Here is a 21,941-nt window from a genome sequence, read left to right as displayed (position 1 = left end):
TCTAGGGCTTTACTAGGGTCGGTCCCTATTCTTGGGCTTTACTAGGGTCGGTCTCTATTCTAGGGCTTTACTAGGGTTGGCCCCTATTCTAGGGCTTTACTAGGGTTGGTCCCTATTCTAGGGCTTTACTAGGGTTGGTCCCTATTCTAGGACTTTACTAGGGCTGGTCCCTATTCTAGGGCTTTACTAGGGCTGGTCACTATTCTAGGGCTTTACTAGGGCTGGTCCCTATTCTAGGGCTTTACTAGGGTTGGTCCCTATTCTAGGGCTTTACTAGGGCTGGTCCCTATTCTAGGGCTTTACTAGGGCTGGTCCCTATTCTAGGGCTTTACTAGGGTTGGTCCCTATTCTAGGGCTGGTCTCTATTCTAGGGCTTTACTAGGGTTGGTCCCTATTCTAGGGCTTTACTAGGGTTGGTCCCTATTCTAGGGCTTTACTAGGGTTGGTCCCTATTCTAGGGCTTTACTAGGGTTGGTCTCTATTCTAGGGCTTTACTAGGGTTGGTCCCTATTCTAGGGCTTTACTAGGGCTGGTCCCTATTCTAGGGCTTTACTAGGGTTGGTCCCTTTTCTAGGGCTGGTCTCTATTCTAGGGCTTTACTAGGGTTGGTCCCTATTCTAGGGCTTTACTAGGGTTGGTCCCTATTCTAGGGCTTTACTAGGGTTGGTCCCTATTCTAGGGCTTTACTAGGGTTGGTCCCTTTTCTAGGGCTGGTCTCTATTCTAGGGCTTTACTAGGGTTGGTCCCTATTCTAGGGCTTTACTAGGGTTGGTCCCTATTCTAGGGCTTTACTAGGGTTGGTCCCTATTCTAGGGCTTTACTAGGGTTGGTCTCTATTCTAGGGCTTTACTAGGGTTGGTCCCTATTCTAGGGCTTTACTAGGGCTGGTCCCTATTCTAGGGCTTTACTAGGGTTGGTCCCTATTCTAGGGCTTTACTAGGGCTGGTCCCTATTCTAGGGCTTTACTAGGGTTGGTCTCTATTCTAGGGCTTTACTAGGGCTGGTCCCTATTCTAGGGCTTTACTAGGGCTGGTCCCTATTCTAGGGCTTTACTAGGGTTGGTCCCTATTCTAGGGCTTTACTAGGGTTGGTCCCTATTCTAGGGCTTTACTAGGGTTGGTCCCTATTCTAGGGCTTTACTAGGGTTGGTCTCTATTCTAGGGCTTTACTAGGGTTGGTCCCTATTCTAGGGCTTTACTAGGGTTGGTCCCTATTCTAGGGTTTTACTAGGGTTGGTCCCTATTCTAGGGCTTTACTAGGGTTGGTCCCTATTCTAGGGCTTTACTAGGGTTGGTCCCTATTCTAGGGCTTTACTAGGGTTGGTCCCTATTCTAGGGCTTTACTAGGGTTGGTCTCTATTCTAGGGCTTTACTAGGGTTGGTCCCTATTCTAGGGCTTTACTAGGGTCGGTCTCTATTCTAGGGCTTTACTAGGGTTGGTCCCTATTCTAGGGCTTTACTAGGGTCGGTCTCTATTCTAGGGCTTTACTAGGGTTGGTCCCTATTCTAGGGCTTTACTAGGGTCGGTCCCTATTCTAGGCCTTTACTAGGGTTGGTCCCTATTCTAGGGCTTTACTAGGGTTGGTCCCTATTCTAGGGCTTTACTAGGGTTGGTCCCTATTCTAGGGCTTTACTAGGGTTGGTCCCTATTCTAGGGCTTTACTAGGGTTGGTCCCTATTCTAGGGCTTTACTAGGGTTGGTCCCTATTCTAGGGCTTTACTAGGGTTGGTCCCTATTCTAGGGCTTTACTAGGGTTGGTCCCTATTCTAGGGTTTTACTAGGGTTGGTCCCTATTCTAGGGCTTTACTAGGGTTGGTCCCTATTCTAGGGCTTTACTAGGGTTGGTCCCTATTCTAGGGCTTTACTAGGGTCGGTCTCTATTCTAGGGATTTACTAGGGTCGGTCCCTATTCTAGGGCTTTACTAGGGTTGGTCCCTATTCTAGGGCTTTACTAGGGTTGGTCCCTATTCTAGGGCTTTACTAGGGTCGGTCCCTATTCTTGGGCTTTACTAGGGTCGGTCTCTATTCTAGGGCTTTACTAGGGTCGGCCCCTATTCTAGGGCTTTACTAGGGTTGGTCCCTATTCTAGGGCTTTACTAGGGTTGGTCCCTATTCTAGGACTTTACTAGGGCTGGTCCCTATTCTAGGGCTTTACTAGGGCTGGTCACTATTCTAGGGCTTTACTAGGGCTGGTCCCTATTCTAGGGCTTTACTAGGGTTGGTCCCTATTCTAGGGCTTTACTAGGGCTGGTCCCTATTCTAGGGCTTTACTAGGGCTGGTCCCTATTCTAGGGCTTTACTAGGGTTGGTCCCTATTCTAGGGCTTTACTAGGGATGGTCCCTATTCTAGGGCTTTACTAGGGCTGGTCCCTATTCTAGGGCTTTACTAGGGTTGGTCCCTATTCTAGGGCTTTACTAGGGTTGGTCCCTATTCTAGGGCTTTACTAGGGTTGGTCCCTATTCTAGGGCTTTACTAGGGTTGGTCCCTATTCTAGGGCTTTACTAGGGTTCGTCCCTATTCTAGGGCTTTACTAGGGTTGGTCCCCATTCCAGGGCTTTACTAGGGTTGGTCCCAATTATAGGGCTTTACTAGGGTTGGTCCCTATTCTAGGGCTTTACTAGGGTTGGTCCCTATTCTAGGGCTTTACTAGGGTCGGTCCCTATTCTAGGGCTTTACTAGGGTTGGTCCCCATTCTAGGGCTTTACTAGGGTTGGTCTCTATTCTAGGGCTTTACTAGGGTTGGTCTCTATTCTAGGGCTTTACTAGGGTTGGTCCCTATTCTAGGGCTTTACTAGGGTTGGTATCTATTCTAGGGCTTTACTAGGGTTTGTCCCTATTCTAGGGCGTTTCTAGGGCTGGTCTCTATTCTAGGGCTTTACTAGGGTTGGTCCCTATTCTAGGGCTTTTCTAGGGCTGGTCTCTATTCTAGGGCTTTACTAGAGCTGGTCACTATTCTAGGGCTTTACTAGGGTTGGTCCCCATTCTAGGGCTTTACTAGGGTTGGACCCTATTCTATGGCTTTACTAGGGTTGGTCCCCATTCCAGGGCTTTACTAGGGCTGGTCCCTATTCTAGGGCGTTACTAGGGGTGGTCCCTATTCTAGGGCTTTACTAGGGTTGGTCTCTATTCTAGGGCTTTACTAAGGCTGGTCCCTATTCTATGGCTTTACTAGGGTTGGTCCCTATTCTAGGGCTTTACTAGGGTTGGTCCCTATTCTAGGGCTGGTCCCTATTCTAGGCGTTACTGGGGTTGGTGCCAGTTGGAAAATCTATAAGGCAGAGAGACAGCACTCCACATTGGATATAAAATGAGCTGTGGCTGGCAGACAAGAGTGGATCTATATCTCAAAGTAGTCTGAGTTACACCTCGACAGACAGACAGACAGACAGACAGACACAGACACCCCCCCCCCCGTCCCCCCCCCCGTCCCGACAGCTCCTTTGACCTCTGCTGTTATTCTTCTATAGAAATCCTCTCACTTTTAATCATGAAGAAGACAACTCAGCCTCTCTCTCTCTCTCATTTATTTCCTTCTCCCATCACTCTTCCCCCTCGCCCCTCTCTCTGTATATCTCTCTCCCTCTCTCTCATTTATTTCCTTCTCCCCATCACTCTCTCTTCCCCCTCGCCCCTCTCTCTGTATATCTCTCTCCCTCTCTCATTTATTTCCTTCTCCCCATCACTCTCTTTCCCCTCGCCCCTCTCTCTGTATATCTCTCTCCCTCTCTCTCATTTATTTCCTTCTCCCCATCACTCTCTCTTTCCCCTCGCCCCTCTCTCTGTATATCTCTCTCCCTCTCTCTCATTTATTTCCTTCTCCCCATCACTCTCTCTTTCCCCTCGCCCCTCTCTCTGTATATCTCTCTCTCTCCCTCTCTCTCATTTATTTCCTTCTCCCCATCACTCTCTCTTCCCCCTCGCCCCTCTCTCTGTATATCTCTCTCTCTCCCTCTCTCTCATTTATTTCCTTCTCCCCATCACTCTCTCTTCCCCCTCGCCCCTCTCTCTGTATATCTCTCTCTCTCCCTCTCTCTCATTTATTTCCTTCTCCCCATCACTCTCTCTTCCCCCTCGCCCCTCTCTCTGTATATCTCTCTCTCTCCCTCTCTCTCATTTATTTCCTTCTCCCCATCACTCTCTCTTCCCCCTCGCCCCTCTCTCTGTATATCTCTCTCTCTTATCAGGCTTAGCCCTGTGGTCTCTGGGGCTAGCAGCATTCTTTCAGAGGAGTCGTTAATTCTTGCAAACATACACAAACACACACGCACTGTTCCCTGAACTCTCTGAAGATTCCTTTGTTCTCAGCTTACACCTGAATCAAAGAGACAGAGACAGAGACAGAGAGACAGAGACAGAGACAGAGAGAGAGACAGCTTCACTATGAAAAGAAAAGCTCCAAAGATATGCCACCGACAGATAAAATCCATCACTCTTTCTTTCCCATGAACTCTCTCGCCTTCTCTTAAGTCTCCTACCTCTCTCTCCCTTTCTCTTAAGTCTCCTACCTCTCTCTGTATCCCTGTTACTTCTCATCCCCCTTTCTCTCCCCCTTCTCTCTCTCTCCCCCCCTCCCTCTCTCTGGAGTACCCTCCCCCTCTCCATCTCTCTCTTCTCATCCCCCTTTCTCTCACCCTTCTCTATCCCCCTCTTTCTCCCTCCCCCCCCTCTCTCTCTCTGTGTCACACATATTATTTTGTCCCTCTGTCTCTGTATTCTGTAATATATATTCATCACCTGGTGTAATGTTCTGGTGCAGTATAGTGGGATGCTCATCATGCCCTCTATCCCTCCTCTTCCTCCCTCCACATCCCTCTCCTCTTCCTCTCTCCTCTTCCTCTCTCCACATCCCTCTCCTCTTCCTCTCTCCACAGCCCTCTCCTCTTCCTCTGTCCACACCCCTCTCCTCTTCCTCATCCCTCTCCTCTTCCTCCCTCCTCATCCCTCTCCTCTTCCTCTCTCCACATCCCCTCCTCTTCCTCTCTCCACACCCCTCTCCTCTTCCTCTCTCCTCTTCCTCTCTCCTCTTCCTCTCTCCACAGCCCTCTCCTCTTCCTCCCTCCACATCCCTCTCCTCTTCCTCTCTCCACATCCCTCTCCTCTTCCTCTCTCCACATCCCTCTCCTCTTCCTCCCTCCACATCCCTCTCCTCTTCCTCTCTCCACATCCCTCTCCTCTTCCTCATCCCTCTCCTCTTCCTCATCCCTCTCCTCTTCCTCTCTCCACATCCCTCTCCTCTTCCTCCCTCCACATCCCTCTCCTCTTCCTCTCTCCACACCCCTCTCCTCTTCCTCATCCCTCTCCTCTTCCTCTCTCCACACCCCTCTCCTCTTCCTCTCTCCTCTTCCTCTCTCCACATCCCTCTCCTCTTCCTCCCTCCACATCCCTCTCCTCTTCCTCCCTCCACATCCCTCTCCTCTTCCTCTCTCCACATCCCTCTCCTCTTCCTCTCTCCACACCTCTCTCCTCTTCCTCTCTCCACACCCCTCTCCTCTTCCTCTCTCCACAGCCCTCTCCTCTTCCTCCCTCCACATCCCTCTCCTCTTCCTCTCTCCTCTTCCTCTCTCCACATTCCTCTCCTCTTCCTCTCTCCACATCCCTCTCCTCTTCCTCATCCCTCTCCTCTTCCTCTCTCCACATCCCTCTCCTCTTCCTCTCTCCTCTTCCTCTCTCCACATTCCTCTCCTCTTCCTCTCTCCACATCCCTCTCCTCTTCCTCATCCCTCTCCTCTTCCTCTCTCCACATCCCTCTCCTCTTCCTCTCTCCACACCCCTCTCCTCTTCCTCTCTCCACATCTCTCTCCTCTTCCTCTCTCCACATCCCTCTCCTCTTCCTCTCTCCTCTTCCTCTCTCCTCTTCCTCTCTCCACATCCCTCTCCTCTTCCTCTCTCCACATCCCTCTCCTCTTCCTCTCTCCTCTTCCTCTCTCCTCTTCCTCTCTCCACATCCCTCTCCTCTTCCTCTCTCCTCTTCCTCTCTCCTCTTCCTCTCTCCACATCCCTCTCCTCTTCCTCTCTCCTCATCCCTCTCCTCTTCCTCTCTCCTCATCCCTCTCCTCTTCCTCTCTCCTCTTCCTCTCTCCTCATCCCTCTCCTCTTCCTCATCCCTCTCCTCTTCCTCTCTCCTCTTCCTCTCTCCACATCCCTCTCCTCTTCCTCTCTCCTCATCCCTCTCCTCTTCCTCTCTCCTCATCCCTCTCCTCTTCCTCTCTCCTCATCCCTCTCCTCTTCCTCCCTCCACATCCCTCTCCTCTTCCTCTCTCCACATCCCTCTCCTCTTCCTCTCTCCTCATCCCTCTCCTCTTCCTCTCTCCACATCCCTCTCCTCTTCCTCCCTCCACATCCCTCTCCTCTTCCTCCCTCCACATCCCTCTCCTCTTCCTCTCTCCACATCCCTCTCCTCTTCCTCTCTCCTCTTCCTCTCTCCTCTTCCTCTCTCCACATTCCTCTCCTCTTCCTCTCTCCTCATCCCTCTCCTCTTCCTCTCTCCACATCCCTCTCCTCTTCCTCTCTCCACATCCCTCTCCTCTTCCTCTCTCCACATCCCTCTCCTCTTCCTCTCTCCACACCCCTCTCCTCTTCCTCTCTCCTCTTCTTCTCTCCACATCCCTCTCCTCTTCTTCTCTCCTCATCCCTCTCCTCTTCCTCTCTCCACACCCCTCTCCTCTTCCTCTCTCCACATCCCTCTCCTCTTCCTCTCTCCTCTTCCTCTCTCCTCTTCCTCTCTCCTCTTCCTCTCTCCTCTTCCTCTCTCCTCTTCCTCTCTCCTCTTCCTCTCTCCACATCCCTCTCCTCTTCTTCTCTCCACATCCCTCTCCTCTTCCTCATCCCTCTCCTCTTCTTCTCTCCACAGCCCTCTCCTCTTCCTCTGTCCCCTTCCCAAGGCCTGTCATCAGATGGCTCCAGATATAAATTACCCAGAAGCAATGATAGCATCAGTTTACCTTGTTCAAAATCCTGGAGTACTGTTCTTCCTTACGGAAAGGGGATTTCCTCATGTCCTATCCATGCTCAACAAATGAAATGATGCATGTAAGGCCTGGGTGTCGGAGTGCGTAGTCAAGCGCAGGGAAACAGCAGGTGCAATAACAACTGTTCTTTAATGAACACGGAGAAACCAGGCCACCCTACTAACACACTGGGTGTACCTCTCAAACAACCCCAGACACGGGGGAAACGAACACAGTCCAGTAAACACGAAGAACCAAACAAACACCACTCTTACTAACCAACAATCCCGCACAAAGAAACGTGCGGGCCGGCTGACTAATAAGCCCAACTAATTACACCCTCATACAAAACAGGTGCACCCAATAACCACATAGGGAGGGGGAGAAAAGGATCAGTGGCAGCTAATAGGCCGGTGACGACGACCGCCGAGCGCCACCCGAACGGGAAGGAGAGCCTGCCTCGGTCGAAGTCGTGACATGCATGCTGATGAGGAAGAGGTGAAATCCCCTGCTTAGGGTTGTACGTCTGTCAGCCGCCTGGCTCAGTAATCTCATAAAAACTGCATATACAAGTAGGAATATAGTTCAAAGGTCATGCTAGATTTCCCTCCATCAAAAAGGTTAGAGTTAGGTTTTAGGGTCTGAGGCTCAGACCACCATCCATCCCCATCCAGGGTTTATCTCCAACACCCAGGAGAGGAGAGACCTCTATGAACCAGACACGGGCACTTCCTCTTGTGAAGACACGTCCTCCTCTCTGTGGAGACCTCAGCTGATTCCAGGAGAGAGACACAGCTGGTTAAAGGCCAGAGACATGCAGTCAGCCCCATCTCAGGAAGCAAAAAGAAGAGGCTATTGACGGGACAATCTAAGTAACATAATAAGAAAATCTACATCAAAATCCGTCAGTTTAAACTAGAGATATCAGTTGTTTTTGGTGTGGGCTGCGTCTCAATCCACCACTAGAGATATCAGTTGTTTCTTGGTGTGGGCTGTGTCTCAATCCACCACTAGAGATATCAGTTGTTTTTGGTGTGGGCTGCGTCTCAATCCACCACTAGAGATATCAGGGTCTCTTGGTGTGGGCTGCGTCTCAATCCACCACTAGAGATATCAGTTGTTTCTTGGTGTGGGCTGTGTCTCAATCCACCACTAGAGATATCAGTTGTTTTTGGTGTGGGCTGCGTCTCAATCCACCACTAGAGATATCAGTTGTTTTTGGTGTGGGCTGCGTCTCAATCCACCACTAGAGATATCAGGGTCTCTTGGTGTGGGCTGCGTCTTAATCCACCACTAGAGATATCAGGGTCTCTTGGTGTGGGCTGCGTCTCAATCCACCACTAGAGATATCAGTTGTTTCTTGGTGTGGGCTGCGTCTCAATCCACCACTAGAGATATCAGGGTCTCTTGGTGTGGGCTGCGTCTCAATCCACCACTAGAGATATCAGTTGTTTTTGGTGTGGGCTGCGTCTCAATCCACCACTAGAGATATCAGGGTCTCTTGGTGTGGGCTGCGTCTCAATCCACCACTAGAGATATCAGGGTCTCTTGGTGTGGGCTGCGTCTCAATCCACCACTAGAGATATCAGTTGTTTCTTGGTGTGGGCTGCGTCTCAATCCACCACTAGAGATATCAGGGTCTCTTGGTGTGGGCTGCGTCTCAATCCACCACTAGAGATATCAGTTGTTTCTTGGTGTGGGCTGCGTCTCAATCCACCACTAGAGATATCAGTTGTTTTTGGTGTGGGCTGCGTCTCAATCCACCACTAGAGATATCAGGGTCTCTTGGTGTGGGCTGCGTCTCAATCCACCACTAGAGATATCAGGGTCTCTTGGTGTGGGCTGCGTCTCAATCCACCACTAGAGATATCAGTTGTTTCTTGGTGTGGGCTGTGTCTCAATCCACCACTAGAGATATCAGGGTTTCTTGGTGTGGGCTGCGTCTCAATCCACCACATCCGTCTACTGTACGTCGGCCTTCTGCATCTGTGGTGGAAGGTGTCCGAGCTACAGCTGTGTTTGTCAGACCAGGAGACATCCTGAAAATCGATCGTCTCACGGAAACGTCTGTAGCGTCCGAACGGTTTGGCCTATAAACTAATATGACCCCTCTATGGAAAGATGAGACTCTCACGAACACGTTGATGTAACACAAATTAATGGAAGTATGGAGGTAGTTTTGTGCCAACAAAAATAAGCGGTTGAATATGTGTCCAAAAAAAAACAAAAATATTTTCTAATCTTTCTTAAATCTTCTAGATACAGGACAGAAACTTCAAAACCTCATTCCTTAATATTTATTTTTGGACTGTCTTTTTTTTGTTGCCATTTATGAATGTTTTATTCAATGTGTTTCTAGTAGTAAAGACCAAGTATTATATAATAATAATAAAATCAAATATACCTAAAGAGGTCCTAAAATTCCAATTCAAATAGCTAAATGATCCAGGGTATCTTAACAACAATGTAATATGTTAGTTTTGTAGTCTTGGACTTCAGGAGGTTAAACCAGGGCGAGTTAATAGAGGCCCAGAATCAGAACCGTGACGAGGAGGGGGATGAAGAACTCTCAGCTCCAGGATATGGAAGCAAAACGTCAGGGCACCTGTCACACTGCAGCAGATGTTCTAATACACTCAAGATATAACATCTATTTCTACAAACAAAAGTTTATAAAACTTCAATTGTCGAAAAAAAAAATTGACAGATGAGAAATGGGAGCTTTTCCTTAACCAGTTCCCAGCATCCTCTTCCTCCCTCCCTCCCTCCAGTTCCCAGCATCCTCTTCCTCCCTCCCTCCAGTTCCCAGCATCCTCTTCCTCCCTCCAGTTCCCAGCATCCTCTCTTCCCTCCCTCCAGTTCCCAGCATCCTCTTCCTCCCTCCAGTTCCCAGCATCCTCTTCCTCCCTCCAGTTCCCAGCATCCTCTCTTCCTCCCTCCAGTTCCCAGCATCCTCTCTTCCTCCCTCCAGTTCCCAGCATCCTTTTCCTCCCTCCCTCCAGTTCCCAGCATCCCCTTCCTCCCTGCCTCCAGTTCCCAGCATCCTCTTCCTCCCTCCCTCCAGTTCCCAGCATCCTCTTCCTCCCTCCCTCCAGTTCCCAGCATCCTCTCTTCCTCCCTCCAGTTCCCAGCATCCTCTCTTCCCTCCCTCCAGTTCCCAGCATCCTCTCTTCCCTCCCTCCAGTTCCCAGCATCCTTTTCCTCCCTGCCTCCAGTTCCCAGCATCCTCTTCCTCCCTCCCTCCCTCCAGTTCCCAGCATCCTCTTCCTCCCTCCCTCCCTCCAGTTCCCAGCATCCTCTCTTCCCTCCCTCCAGTTCCCAGCATCCTCTTCCTCCCTCCAGTTCCCAGCATCCTCTCTTCCTCCCTCCAGTTCCCAGCATCCTCTCTTCCTCCCTCCAGTTCCCAGCATCCTCTTCCTCCCTCCATTCATAACTTCTCCATATAAATCTTATCTCCAGTATCCAGAGGGGAGTGAAGACACACAAGGCTGCCGCCTGACAAAGCCCCATAAACCCATCCACCCATAAACCCATCCACCTTTATCAGGTACTCCCTGCTAAAGGAGCGTAACATTTCCCTTGTTTTGATCTAATGTTAAACCAATGCGTACTCCCTCTGGCATGATCCAGTCTGATGAATGATTTGGTCCTGACACAGAGTAGAGACAGGACATTTGTGCTGAATATTCTCCACCTCGATTGGCTGGCTGCTTCAACTCTGACAGACGCTGCATAATAGTCTCAGATCACTATGTCTCTCTCTCTCTCTGGAGTCCCTTCCTCTCTCTCTCTCTCTCTCTGGAGTCCCTTCCTCTCTCTCTCTCTCTCTCTGGAGTCCCTTCCTCTCTCTTTCTCTGGAGTCTCTTCCTCTCTCTCTCTCTCTCTCTGGAGTCCCTTCCTCTCTCTCTCTCTCTCTCTGGAGTCCCTTCCTCTCTCTCTCTCTCAAGGAGGAGGGGTAGAGGAGGGGAACAGGAGGAGGAGGGGGAGGAGGGGGACAGGAGGAGGAGGGGGACAGGGGGAGGAGGGGGACAGGAGGAGGACATGAGGAGGAGGGGGAGGAGGGGGACAGGAGGAGGAGGAGGAGGAGGGGGAGAGGAGGGGGACATGAGGAGGAGGGGGAGGAGGGGGACAGGAGGAGGAGGGGGACAGGAGGAGGAGGAGGGGGAAGAGGTGGAGAAGGGGGAGAGGAGGAGGAGGGAGGTGGAGAGGAGGAGGAGGGGGACAGGAGGAGGAGGGGGAGGAGGAGGGGGAGGAGGGGGACAGGAGGAGGAGGGGGAAGAGGTGGAGAAGGGGGAGAGGAGGAGAAGGGGGAGATGAGGGGGACAGGAGGAGGAGGGGGAGGAGGGGGAGAGGAGGAGGAGGAGGACAGGAGGAGGAATGGGGAGAGGAGGGGGACAGGAGGAGGAGGAGGACAGGAGGGGGAATGGGGAGAGGAGGGGGACAGGAGGAGGAGGAGGGGGAAGAGGTGGAGAAGGGGGAGAGGAGGGGGACAGGAGGAGGAGGAGGAGGAGGAGGAGGAGGAGGAGGAGGAGAGAGATGACTACTCTGTCGTGTCACCATGGTGATGGTGATGTAGTACACATAGACTGGTGAGGTAGTACACATGGAATCAGGATGTTGACTTTGTAACAAAGTGAAAGTGACGCGATAGCAACGCTGTAACGACGCTATAGCAACGCTGTAATGACGCTATAGCAACGCTGTAACCATGCTATAGCAACGCTGTAACGACGCTATAGCAACGCTGTAACCATGCTATAGCAACGCTGTAATGACGCTATAGCAACGCTGTAATGACGCTATAGCAACGCTGTAACCATGCTATAGCAACGCTGTAACGACGCTATAGCAACGCTGTAACCATGCTATAGCAACGCTGTAATGACGCGATAGCAACGCTGTAATGACGCTATAGCAACGCTGTAACGACGCTATAGCAACGCTGTAACAACGCTATAGCAACGCTGTAACAACGCTATAGCAACGCTGTAACCATGCTATAGCAACGCTGTAATGACGCTATAGCAACTCTGTAACGACGCTATAGCAACGCTGTAACAACGCTATAGCAACGCTGTAACCATGCTATAGCAACGCTGTAACGACGCGATAGCAACGCTGTAACGACGCTATAGCAACGCTGTAACGACGCTATAGCAACGCTGTAACGACGCTATAGCAACGCTGTAACGACGCTATAGCAACGCTGTAACGACGCTATAGCAACGCTGTAACGACGCTATAGCAACGCTGTAACGACGCTATAGCAACGCTGTAACGACGCCATAGCAACGCTGTAACGACGCCATAGCAACGCTGTAACGACGCCATAGCAACGCTGTAACGACGCTATAGCAACGCTGTAACGACGCTATAGCAACGCTGTAACGACGCTATAGCAACGCTGTAACGACGCCATAGCAACGCTGTAACGACGCTATAGCAACGCTGTAACGACGCGATAGCAACGCTGTAACGACGCTATAGCAACGCTGTAACGACGCTATAGCAACGCTGTAACGACGCTATAGCAACGCTGTAACGACGCAGTACTACGTACTACAGTTCTACCAGAGCAGTACTACCTACCTACAGTCCTACCAGAGCAGTACTACCTACCTACAGTCCTACCAGAGCAGTACTACCTACCTACAGTCCTACCAGAGCAGTACTACCTACCTACAGCCCTACCAAAGCAGTACTACCTACCTACAGCCCTACCAAAGCAGTACTACCTACCTACAGCCCTACCAGAGTAGTACTACCTACCTACCTACAAGCCTACCAGAGCAGTACTACCTACCTACAGTCCTACCAGAGTAGTACTACCTACCTACCTACAGCCCTACCAAAGCAGTACTACCTACCTACAGTCCTACCAGAGTAGTACTACCTACCTACCTACAAGCCTACCAGAGCAGTACTACCTACCTACAGTCCTACCAGAGCAGTACTACCTACCTACAGTCCTACCAGAGCAGTACTATCTACCTACAGTCCTACCAGAGCAGTACTACCTACCTACCTACAGTCCTACCATAGCAGTACTACCTACCTACAGTCCTACCAGAGCAGTACTACCTACCTACAGTCCTACCATAGCAGTACTACCTACCTACAGTCCTACCAGAGCAGTACTACCTACCTACAGTCCTACCAGAGCAGTAAGACCTACCTACCTACAGCCCTACCAGAGCAGTACTACCTACCTACCTACCTACCTACCTACCTACAGTCCTACCAGAGCAGTACTACCTACCTACCTACAGTCCTACCGGAGCAGTACTACCTACCTACAGTCCTACCAGAGCAGTACTACCTAGCTACAGTCCTACCAAAGCAGTACTACCTACCTAACTACCTACAGTCATACCAGAGCAGTACTACCTACCTACAGTCATACCAGAGCAGTACTACCTACCTACTTACAGTCCTACCAGCGCAGTACTACCTACCTACAGTCCTACCAGAGCAGTACTACCTACCTACAGTCATACCAGAGCAGTACTACCTACCTACAGTTCTACCAGAGCAGTACTACCTACCTACAGTCCTACCAGAGCAGTACTACCTACCTACAGTCCTACCAGAGCAGTACTACCTACCTACAGTTCTACCAGAGCAGTACTACCTACCTACAGTTCTACCAGAGCAGTACTACCTACCTACAGTCCTACCAGAGCAGTACTACCTACCTACAGTTCTACCAGAGCAGTACTACCTACCTACAGTTCTACCAGAGCAGTACTACCTACCTACCTACAGGCCTACCAGAGCAGTACTACCTACCTACTTACAGTCCTACCAGAGCAGTACTACCTACCTACCTACAGTCCTACCAGAGCAGTACTACCTACCTACCTACAGGTCTACCAGAGCAATACTAGCTACCTACAGTCCTACCAGAGCAGTACTACCTACCTACAGTCCTACCAGAGCAGTACTACCTACCTACAGTCCTACCAGGGCAGTACTACCTACCTACCTACAGTCCTACCGGAGCAGTACTACCTACCTACAGTCCTACCAGAGCAGTACTATCTACCTACAGTCATACCATAGCAGTACTACCTAGCTACAGTACTACCAGAGCAGTACTACCTACCTAACTACCTACAGTCATACCAGAGCAGTACTACCTACCTACAGTCATACCAGAGCAGTACTACCTACCTACTTACAGTCCTACCAGTGCAGTACTACCTACCTACAGTTCTACCAGAGCAGTACTACCTACCTACAGTCCTACCAGAGCAGTACTACCTACCTACAGTCCTACCAGAGCAGTACTACCTACCTACAGTTCTACCAGAGCAGTACTACCTACCTACAGTCCTACCAGAGCAGTACTACCTACCTACAGTCCTACCAGGGCAGTACTACCTACCTACAGTTCTACCAGAGCAGTACCACCTACCTACAGCCCTACCAGAGCAGTACTACCTACATTCCTACCAGAGCAGCAGCCCTACCTCTTTGACCTGGCTCAGCCTCCCTGGATCAGGGTGGTAGTGCTGGTTGATCTGGGTCCTGGCCCGGCGGGCCGCAGCAGGGGATCTGTGATGGGTGATGGTGACGACCCCTCCAACCCCAGGGTAGAGAGGCTTTCTCTGGGTACCAGGTGAGGAGGAGGTGTTGGAGGTGAAGGAGGAGGCGACGGGCGGAGCAGGGTGGTGGTGGCTGAGTGGAGGAGGGAGCAGGGAGAAGCTGCGTGTCCGGCCCTGGGTGGAGGAGGAGGTGGTGAAGGAGGTGGAGGAAGAGGAGGTAGCCTGAAAGAGACTGCAGCAGCAGCAGTCAGAGGAGCCAGAGCAGTCGGGTAGAGGAGGTCCACACTGCTGCTTCTTCCCGGCTGTACCTCCTCCTCCTCCTGCTCCGCTAACACCACCATTCTCTGATGTCACACACAAGGACATCTTCTACCTGCCTGGGTCTGCCTCCCTCTGCCTGGTCGGGCTGACAGGACAGGACCTGCCAAGCCAGCCACACAGCCAGGGGAGGAGGGAGAGAGGGAGGAGGGAGGTATGGAGGGGTGATGGCCAGTGAAGACAGGGAGGAGAGAGGTAGAGAGGAGGTACTGTATCGAGGGAGGGAGGGTGGAGTTTAATGGAGGGAGGCAGTGAGGGGTGGATGCGAGGGGACGGAGGAAGAGGTGGAGGAGGAGGTGGAGGAGGAAGGGAGGGAGAGAGGAGGTACTGTATCGAGGGAGAGAGGGTGGAGTTTAATGGAGGGAGGCAGTGAGGGGTGGATGCGAGGGGACGGAGGAAGGGATGGAGGAGGAGGTGGAGGAGGAAGGGAGGGAGAGAGGAGGTACTGTATCGAGGGAGAGAGGGTGGAGTTTAATGGAGGGAGGCAGTGAGGGGTGGATGCGAGGGGACGGAGGAAGAGGTGGAGGAGGAGGTGGAGGAGGAGGAAGGGAGGGAGGGAGAGAGGAGCATGCTGCTAAGCCAGATCAGAACATCCTGCTCAGATAGCAGAGCAGTCAGGACATACAGAGAGAGAGAGAGAGAGAGAGAGAGAGAGAGAGCAGAGCCAATCGAGCTGAGGCAGCCACCACCACCGCCGCTAAGGTTTCAGTCTCCACAGCAGTTTTACAAGACAACGCTGCTGTGCTCTAGTACACCACTGCACACTGCAGTAAAACCTGCTGAACTATACAAATCACCAGGAGACCTTTGCTATTACAGTCAGCAACCAAACAGATAACATGCATTGGCTACTGTTCGATTCTCATCGTACACTTTTAGGTGTTATCGCCCTCCTGGTTTGGGTGTAAAGCAGACAAAGTCGTCTGAGTTTCTGAGTTCATTCCATCCATACTAACTTTCTATTCTCACTACATCTCGGTAAAACTCAGTTAAGTTCCCACCTCACTTACTGACTCAAAGATACAACGTACACGGGCCTCCCGAGTTGGGCAGCGGTCTAAGGCACTGCATCGCAGAGCTAGCTGTGCCACTAGAGATTCTGGGTTCGAGTTCAGGCTCTGTCGCAGCCGGGCCATGACCCGGGAGAACCATGGAGGCGGGCGCACAATTGGCCCAGCGTCGTCCGGGTTCGGGGGAGGGGTTTGACCGGCAGGGATGTTGTTGTCCCATCGCTCTCTAGCGAATCCTGTGGCGGAACCGGGCGCGGTGCACGCTGACCAGGTCCGCCAGGTGTACGGTGTTTCCCTCCGACACATTGGTGCGGCTGGCTTCCGGGTTAAGTGGGCATTGTGTCAAGAAGCAGTGCGGCTTGGTTGGGTTGTGTTTCGGAGGACGCATGGCTCTCGACCTTCGCCCTCTCCCGAATCCGTACGGGAGTTGCAGCGATGAGACAAGACTGTAACTATCAATTGGATCATTTAAAATAAAATAAATTTCCCCAGTCTAACATTTCCCCATTTCCCCAGTCTAACTCTACTCTGACATGGAGCCATTTCCCCAGTCTAACATGGAGCCATTTCCCCAGTCTGACATGGAGCCATTTCCCCAGTCTAACATGGAGCCATTTCCCCAGTCTAACATGGAGCCATTTCCCCAGTCTAACTCTACTCTAACATGGAGCCATTTCCCCAGTCTAACTCTACTCTAACATGGAGCCATTTCCCCAGTCTAACTCTACTCTGACATGGAGCCATTTCCCCAGTCTAACATGGAGCCATTTCCCCAGTCTAACATGGAGCCATTTCCCCAGTCTAACTCTACTCTAACATGGAGCCATTTCCCCAGTCTAACTCTACTCTGACATGGAGCCATTTCCCAAGTCTAACATGGAGCCATTTCCCCAGTCTAACTCTACTCTGACATGGAGCCATTTCCCCAGTCTAACTCTACTCTGACATGGAGCCATTTCCCCAGTCTAACTCTACTCTGACATGGAGCCATTTCCCCAGTCTAACTCTACTCTAACATGGAGCCATTTCCCCAGTCTGACATGGAGCCATTTCCCCAGTCTAACATGGAGCCATTTCCCCAGTCTAACATGGAGCCATTTCCCCAGTCTAACATGGAGCCATTTCCCCAGTCTAACATGGAGCCATTTCCCCAGTCTAACTCTACTCTGACATGGAGCCATTTCCCCAGTCTGACATGGAGCCATTTCCCCAGTCTAACTCTACTCTGACATGGAGCCATTTCCCCAGTCTAACATGGAGCCATTTCCCCAGTCTAACTCTACTCTAACATGGAGCCATTTCCCCAGTCTAACTCTACTCTAACATGGAGCCATTTCCCCAGTCTAACTCTACTCTGACATGGAGCCATTTCCCCAGTCTAACTCTACTCTAACATGGAGCCATTTCCCCAGTCTAACTCTACTCTAACATGGAGCCATTTCCCCAGTCTAACTCTACTCTGACATGGAGCCATTTCCCCAGTCTAACATGGAGCCATTTCCCCAGTCTAACTCTACTCTGAAATGGAGCCATTTCCCCAGTCTGACATGGAGCCATTTCCCCAGTCTAACTCTACTCTGACATGGAGCCATTTCCCCAGTCTAACTCTACTCTAACATGGAGCCATTTCCCCAGTCTGACATGGAGCCATTTCCCCAGTCTAACATGGAGCCATTTCCCCAGTCTAACATGGAGCCATTTCCCCAGTCTAACATGGAGCCATTTCCCCAGTCTAACATGGAGCCATTTCCCCAGTCTAACTCTACTCTGACATGGAGCCATTTCCCCAGTCTGACATGGAGCCATTTCCCCAGTCTAACTCTACTCTAACATGGAGCCATTTCCCCAGTCTAACATGGAGCCATTTCCCCAGTCTAACTCTACTCTAACATGGAGCCATTTCCCCAGTCTAACATGGAGCCATTTCCCCAGTCTAACATGGAGCCATTTCCCCAGTCTGACATGGAGCCATTTCCCCAGTCTGACTCTACTCTAACATGGAGCCATTTCCCCAGTCTAACTCTACTCTGACATGGAGCCATTTCCCAGTCTAACTCTACTCTAACATGGAGCCATTTCCCAGTCTAACTCTACTCTGACATGGAGCCATTTCCGCAGTCTAACATGGAGCCATTTCCCCAATCTGACATGGAGCCATTTCCCAGTCTAACTCTACTCTGACATGGAGCCATTTCCCCAGTCTAACTCTACTCTGACATGGAGCCATTTCCCCAGTCTGACATGGAGCCATTTCCCCAGTCTAACATAGAGCCATTTCCCCAGTCTAACATGGAGCCATTTCCCCAGTCTAACTCTACTCTGACATGGAGCCATTTCCCCAGTCTAACTCTACTCTACATGGAGCCATTTCCCCAGTCTAACTCTACTCTAACATAGAGCCATTTCCCCAATCTAACATGGAGCCATTTCCCCAGTCTGACATGGAGCCATTTCCCCAGTCTAACATGGAGCCATTTCCCCAGTCTGACATGGAGCCATTTCCCCAGTCTAACATGGAGCCATTTCCCCAGTCTAACATGGAGCCATTTCCCCAGTCTAACATGGAGCCATTTCCCCAGTCTAACTCTACTCTAACATGGAGCCATTTCCCCAGTCTAACTCTACTCTAACATGGAGCCATTTCCCCAATCTAACATGGAGCCATTTCCCCAGTCTGACATGGAGCCATTTCCCCAGTCTAACATGGAGCCATTTCCCCAGTCTAACATGGAGCCATTTCCCCAGTCTAACTCTACTCTAACATTGAGCCATTTCCCCAGTCTAACTCTACTCTAACATGGAGCCATTTCCCCAGTCTAACTCTACTCTGACATGGAGCCATTTCCCCAGTCTTACATGGAGCCATTTCCCCAGTCTAACTCTACTCTAACATGGAGCCATTTCCCCAGTCTAACTCTACTCTGACATGGAGCCATTTCCCCAGTCTAACATGGAGCCATTTCCCCAGTCTAATTCTACTCTGACATGGAGCCATTTCCCCAGTCTGACATGGAGCCATTTCCCCAGTCTAACTCTACTCTGACATGGAGCCATTTCCCCAGTCTAACTCTACTCTGACATGGAGCCATTTCCCCAGTCTAACTCTACTCTAACATGGAGCCATTTCCCCAGTCTGACATGGAGCCATTTCCCCAGTCTAACATGGAGCCATTTCCCCAGTCTAACATGGAGCCATTTCCCCAGTCTAACATGGAGCCATTTCCCCAGTCTAACATGGAGCCATTTCCCCAGTCTGACATGTAGCCATTTCCCCAGTCTAACTCTACTCTAACATGGAGCCATTTCCCCAGTCTGACATGGAGCCATTTCCCCAGTTTGACATGGAGCCATTTCCCCAGTCTAACTCTACTCTAACATGGAGCCATTTCCCCAGTCTAACTCTACTCTAACATGGAGCCATTTCCCCAGTCTAACTCTACTCTGACATGGAGCCATTTCCCCAGTCTGACATGGAGCAATTTCCCCAGTCTAACTCTACTCTGACATGGAGCCATTTCCCCAGTCTGACATGGAGCCATTTCCCCAGTCTAACTCTACTCTAACATGGAGCCATTTCCCCAGTCTAACATGGAGCCATTTCCCCAGTCTAACTCTACTCTAACATGGAGCCATTTCCCCAGTCTAACATGGAGCCATTTCCCCAGTCTAACATGGAGCCATTTCCCCAGTCTAACTCTACTCTAACATGGAGCCATTTCCCCAGTCTAACATGGAGCCATTTCCCCAGTCTAACTCTACTCTAACATGGAGCCATTTCCCCAGTCTAACATGGAGCCATTTCCCCAGTCTGACATGGAGCCATTTCCCCAGTCTGACTCTACTCTAACATGGAGCCATTTCCCCAGTCTAACTCTACTCTGACATGGAGCCATTTCCCAGTCTAACTCTACTCTAACATGGAGCCATTTCCCAGTCTAACTCTACTCTGACATGGAGCCATTTCCCCAGTCTAACATGGAGCCATTTCCCCAATCTGACATGGAGCCATTTCCCAGTCTAACTCTACTCTGACATGGAGCCATTTCCCCAGTCTAACTCTACTCTGACATGGAGCCATTTCCCCAGTCTGACATGGAGCCATTTCCCCAGTCTAACATAAAGCCATTTCCCCAGTCTAACATGGAGCCATTTCCCCAGTCTAACTCTACTCTGACATGGAGCCATTTCCCAAGTCTAACTCTACTCTAACATAGAGCATATTTCCCCAGTCTAACATAGAGCCATTTCCCCAGTCTAACATGGAGCCATTTCCCTAGTCTGACATGGAGCCATTTCCCCAGTCTGACATGGAGCCATTTCCCCAGTCTAACATGGAACCATTTCCCCAGTCTAACATGGAGCCATTTCCCCAGTCTAACATGGAGCCATTTCCCCAGTCTAAAATGGAGCCATTTCCCCAGTCTGACATGGAGCCATTTCCCCAGTCTGACATGGAACCATTTCCCAAGTCTAACATGGAGCCATTTCCCCAGTCTAACATGGAGCCATTTCCCCAGTCTAACTCTACTCTAACATGGAGCCATTTCCCCAGTCTAACATGGAGCCATTTCCCCAGTCTGAAATGGAGCCATTTCCCCAGTCTAACATGGAGCCATTTCCCCAGTCTAACATGGAGTCATTTCCCCAGTCTGACATGGAGCCATTTCCCCAGTCTAACATGGAGTCATTTCCCCAGTCTAACTCTACTCTGACATGGAGCCATTTCCCCAGTCTGACATGTAGCCATTTCCCCAGTCTAACATGGAGCCATTTCCCCAGTCTAACATGGAGTCATTTCCCCAGTCTAACATGGAGTCATTTCCCCAGTCTAACTCTACTCTGACATGGAGCCATTTCCCCAGTCTGACATTGAGCCATTTCCCCAGTCTAACATGGAGCCATTTCCCCAGTCTGACATGGAGCCATTTCCCCAGTCTAACATGGAGCCATTTCCCCAGTCTAACATGGAGCCATTTCCCCAGTCTAACTCTACTCTAACATGGAGCCATTTCCCCAGTCTACCATGGAGCCATTTCCCCAGTCTAACTCTACTCTAACATGGAGCCATTTCCCCAGTCTAACATGGAGCCATTTCCCCAGTCTAACTCTACTCTAACATGGAGCCATTTCCCCAGTCTAACATGGAGCCATTTCCCCAGTCTAACTCTACTCTAACATGGAGCCATTTCCCCAGTCTAACATGGAGCCATTTCCCCAGTCTGACATGGAGCCATTTCCCCAGTCTAACATGGAACCATTTCCCCAGTCTAACATGGAGCCATTTCCCCAGTCTAACATGGAGCCATTTCCCCAGTCTAACATGGAGCCATTTCCCCAGTCTGACATGGAGCCATTTCCCCAGTCTGACATGGAACCATTTCCCCAGTCTAACATGGAGCCATTTCCCCAGTCTAACATGGAGCCATTTCCCCAGTCTAACTCTACTCTAACATGGAGCCATTTCCCCAGTCTAACATGGAGCCATTTCCCCAGTCTGAAATGGAGCCATTTCCCCAGTCTAACATGGAGCCATTTCCCCAGTCTAACATGGAGTCATTTCCCCAGTCTGACATGGAGCCATTTCCCCAGTCTAACATGGAGTCATTTCCCCAGTCTAACTCTACTCTGACATGGAGCCATTTCCCCAGTCTGACATGTAGCCATTTCCCCAGTCTAACATGGAGCCATTTCCCCAGTCTAACATGGAGTCATTTCCCCAGTCTAACATGGAGTCATTTCCCCAGTCTAACTCTACTCTGACATGGAGCCATTTCCCCAGTCTGACATGGAGCCATTTCCCCAGTCTAACATGGAGCCATTTCCCCAGTCTAACATGGAGCCATTTCCCCAGTCTAACATGGAGCCATTTCCCCAGTCTAACATGGAGCCATTTCCCCAGTCTAACTCTACTCTAACATGGAGCCATTTCCCCAGTCTAACATGGAGCCATTTCCCCAGTCTAACTCTACTCTAACATGGAGCCATTTCCCCAGTCTAACATGGAGCCATTTCCCCAGTCTAACTCTACTCTAACATGGAGCCATTTCCCCAGTCTAACATGGAGCCATTTCCCCAGTCTAACATGGAGCCATTTCCCCAGTCTAACTCTACTCTAACA

The 21,941-nt window shown here is 50.7% G+C and overlaps 1 protein-coding gene across 1 annotated transcript in view; it reads right to left on the bottom strand.

Annotated features, from left to right (window-relative positions):
- The window catches only part of LOC129856880 (oxysterol-binding protein-related protein 10-like), a 107,058-nt gene that overhangs the window by 51,412 nt on the left and 33,705 nt on the right, over positions 1-21,941 (bottom strand). The window contains exon 4 of the mRNA XM_055924621.1: positions 14,421-14,669. Coding sequence (XP_055780596.1) covers positions 14,421-14,669 — 249 coding nt within the window. The remainder of the gene's footprint in view (positions 1-14,420; positions 14,670-21,941) is intronic.

The sequence above is a fragment of the Salvelinus fontinalis genome, chromosome 6 (genome assembly GCF_029448725.1).
Source record: "Salvelinus fontinalis isolate EN_2023a chromosome 6, ASM2944872v1, whole genome shotgun sequence".
In the NCBI taxonomy this organism is placed as follows: domain Eukaryota; kingdom Metazoa; phylum Chordata; class Actinopteri; order Salmoniformes; family Salmonidae; genus Salvelinus; species Salvelinus fontinalis.
This window is presented reverse-complemented; position numbering and strand designations above follow the sequence as displayed.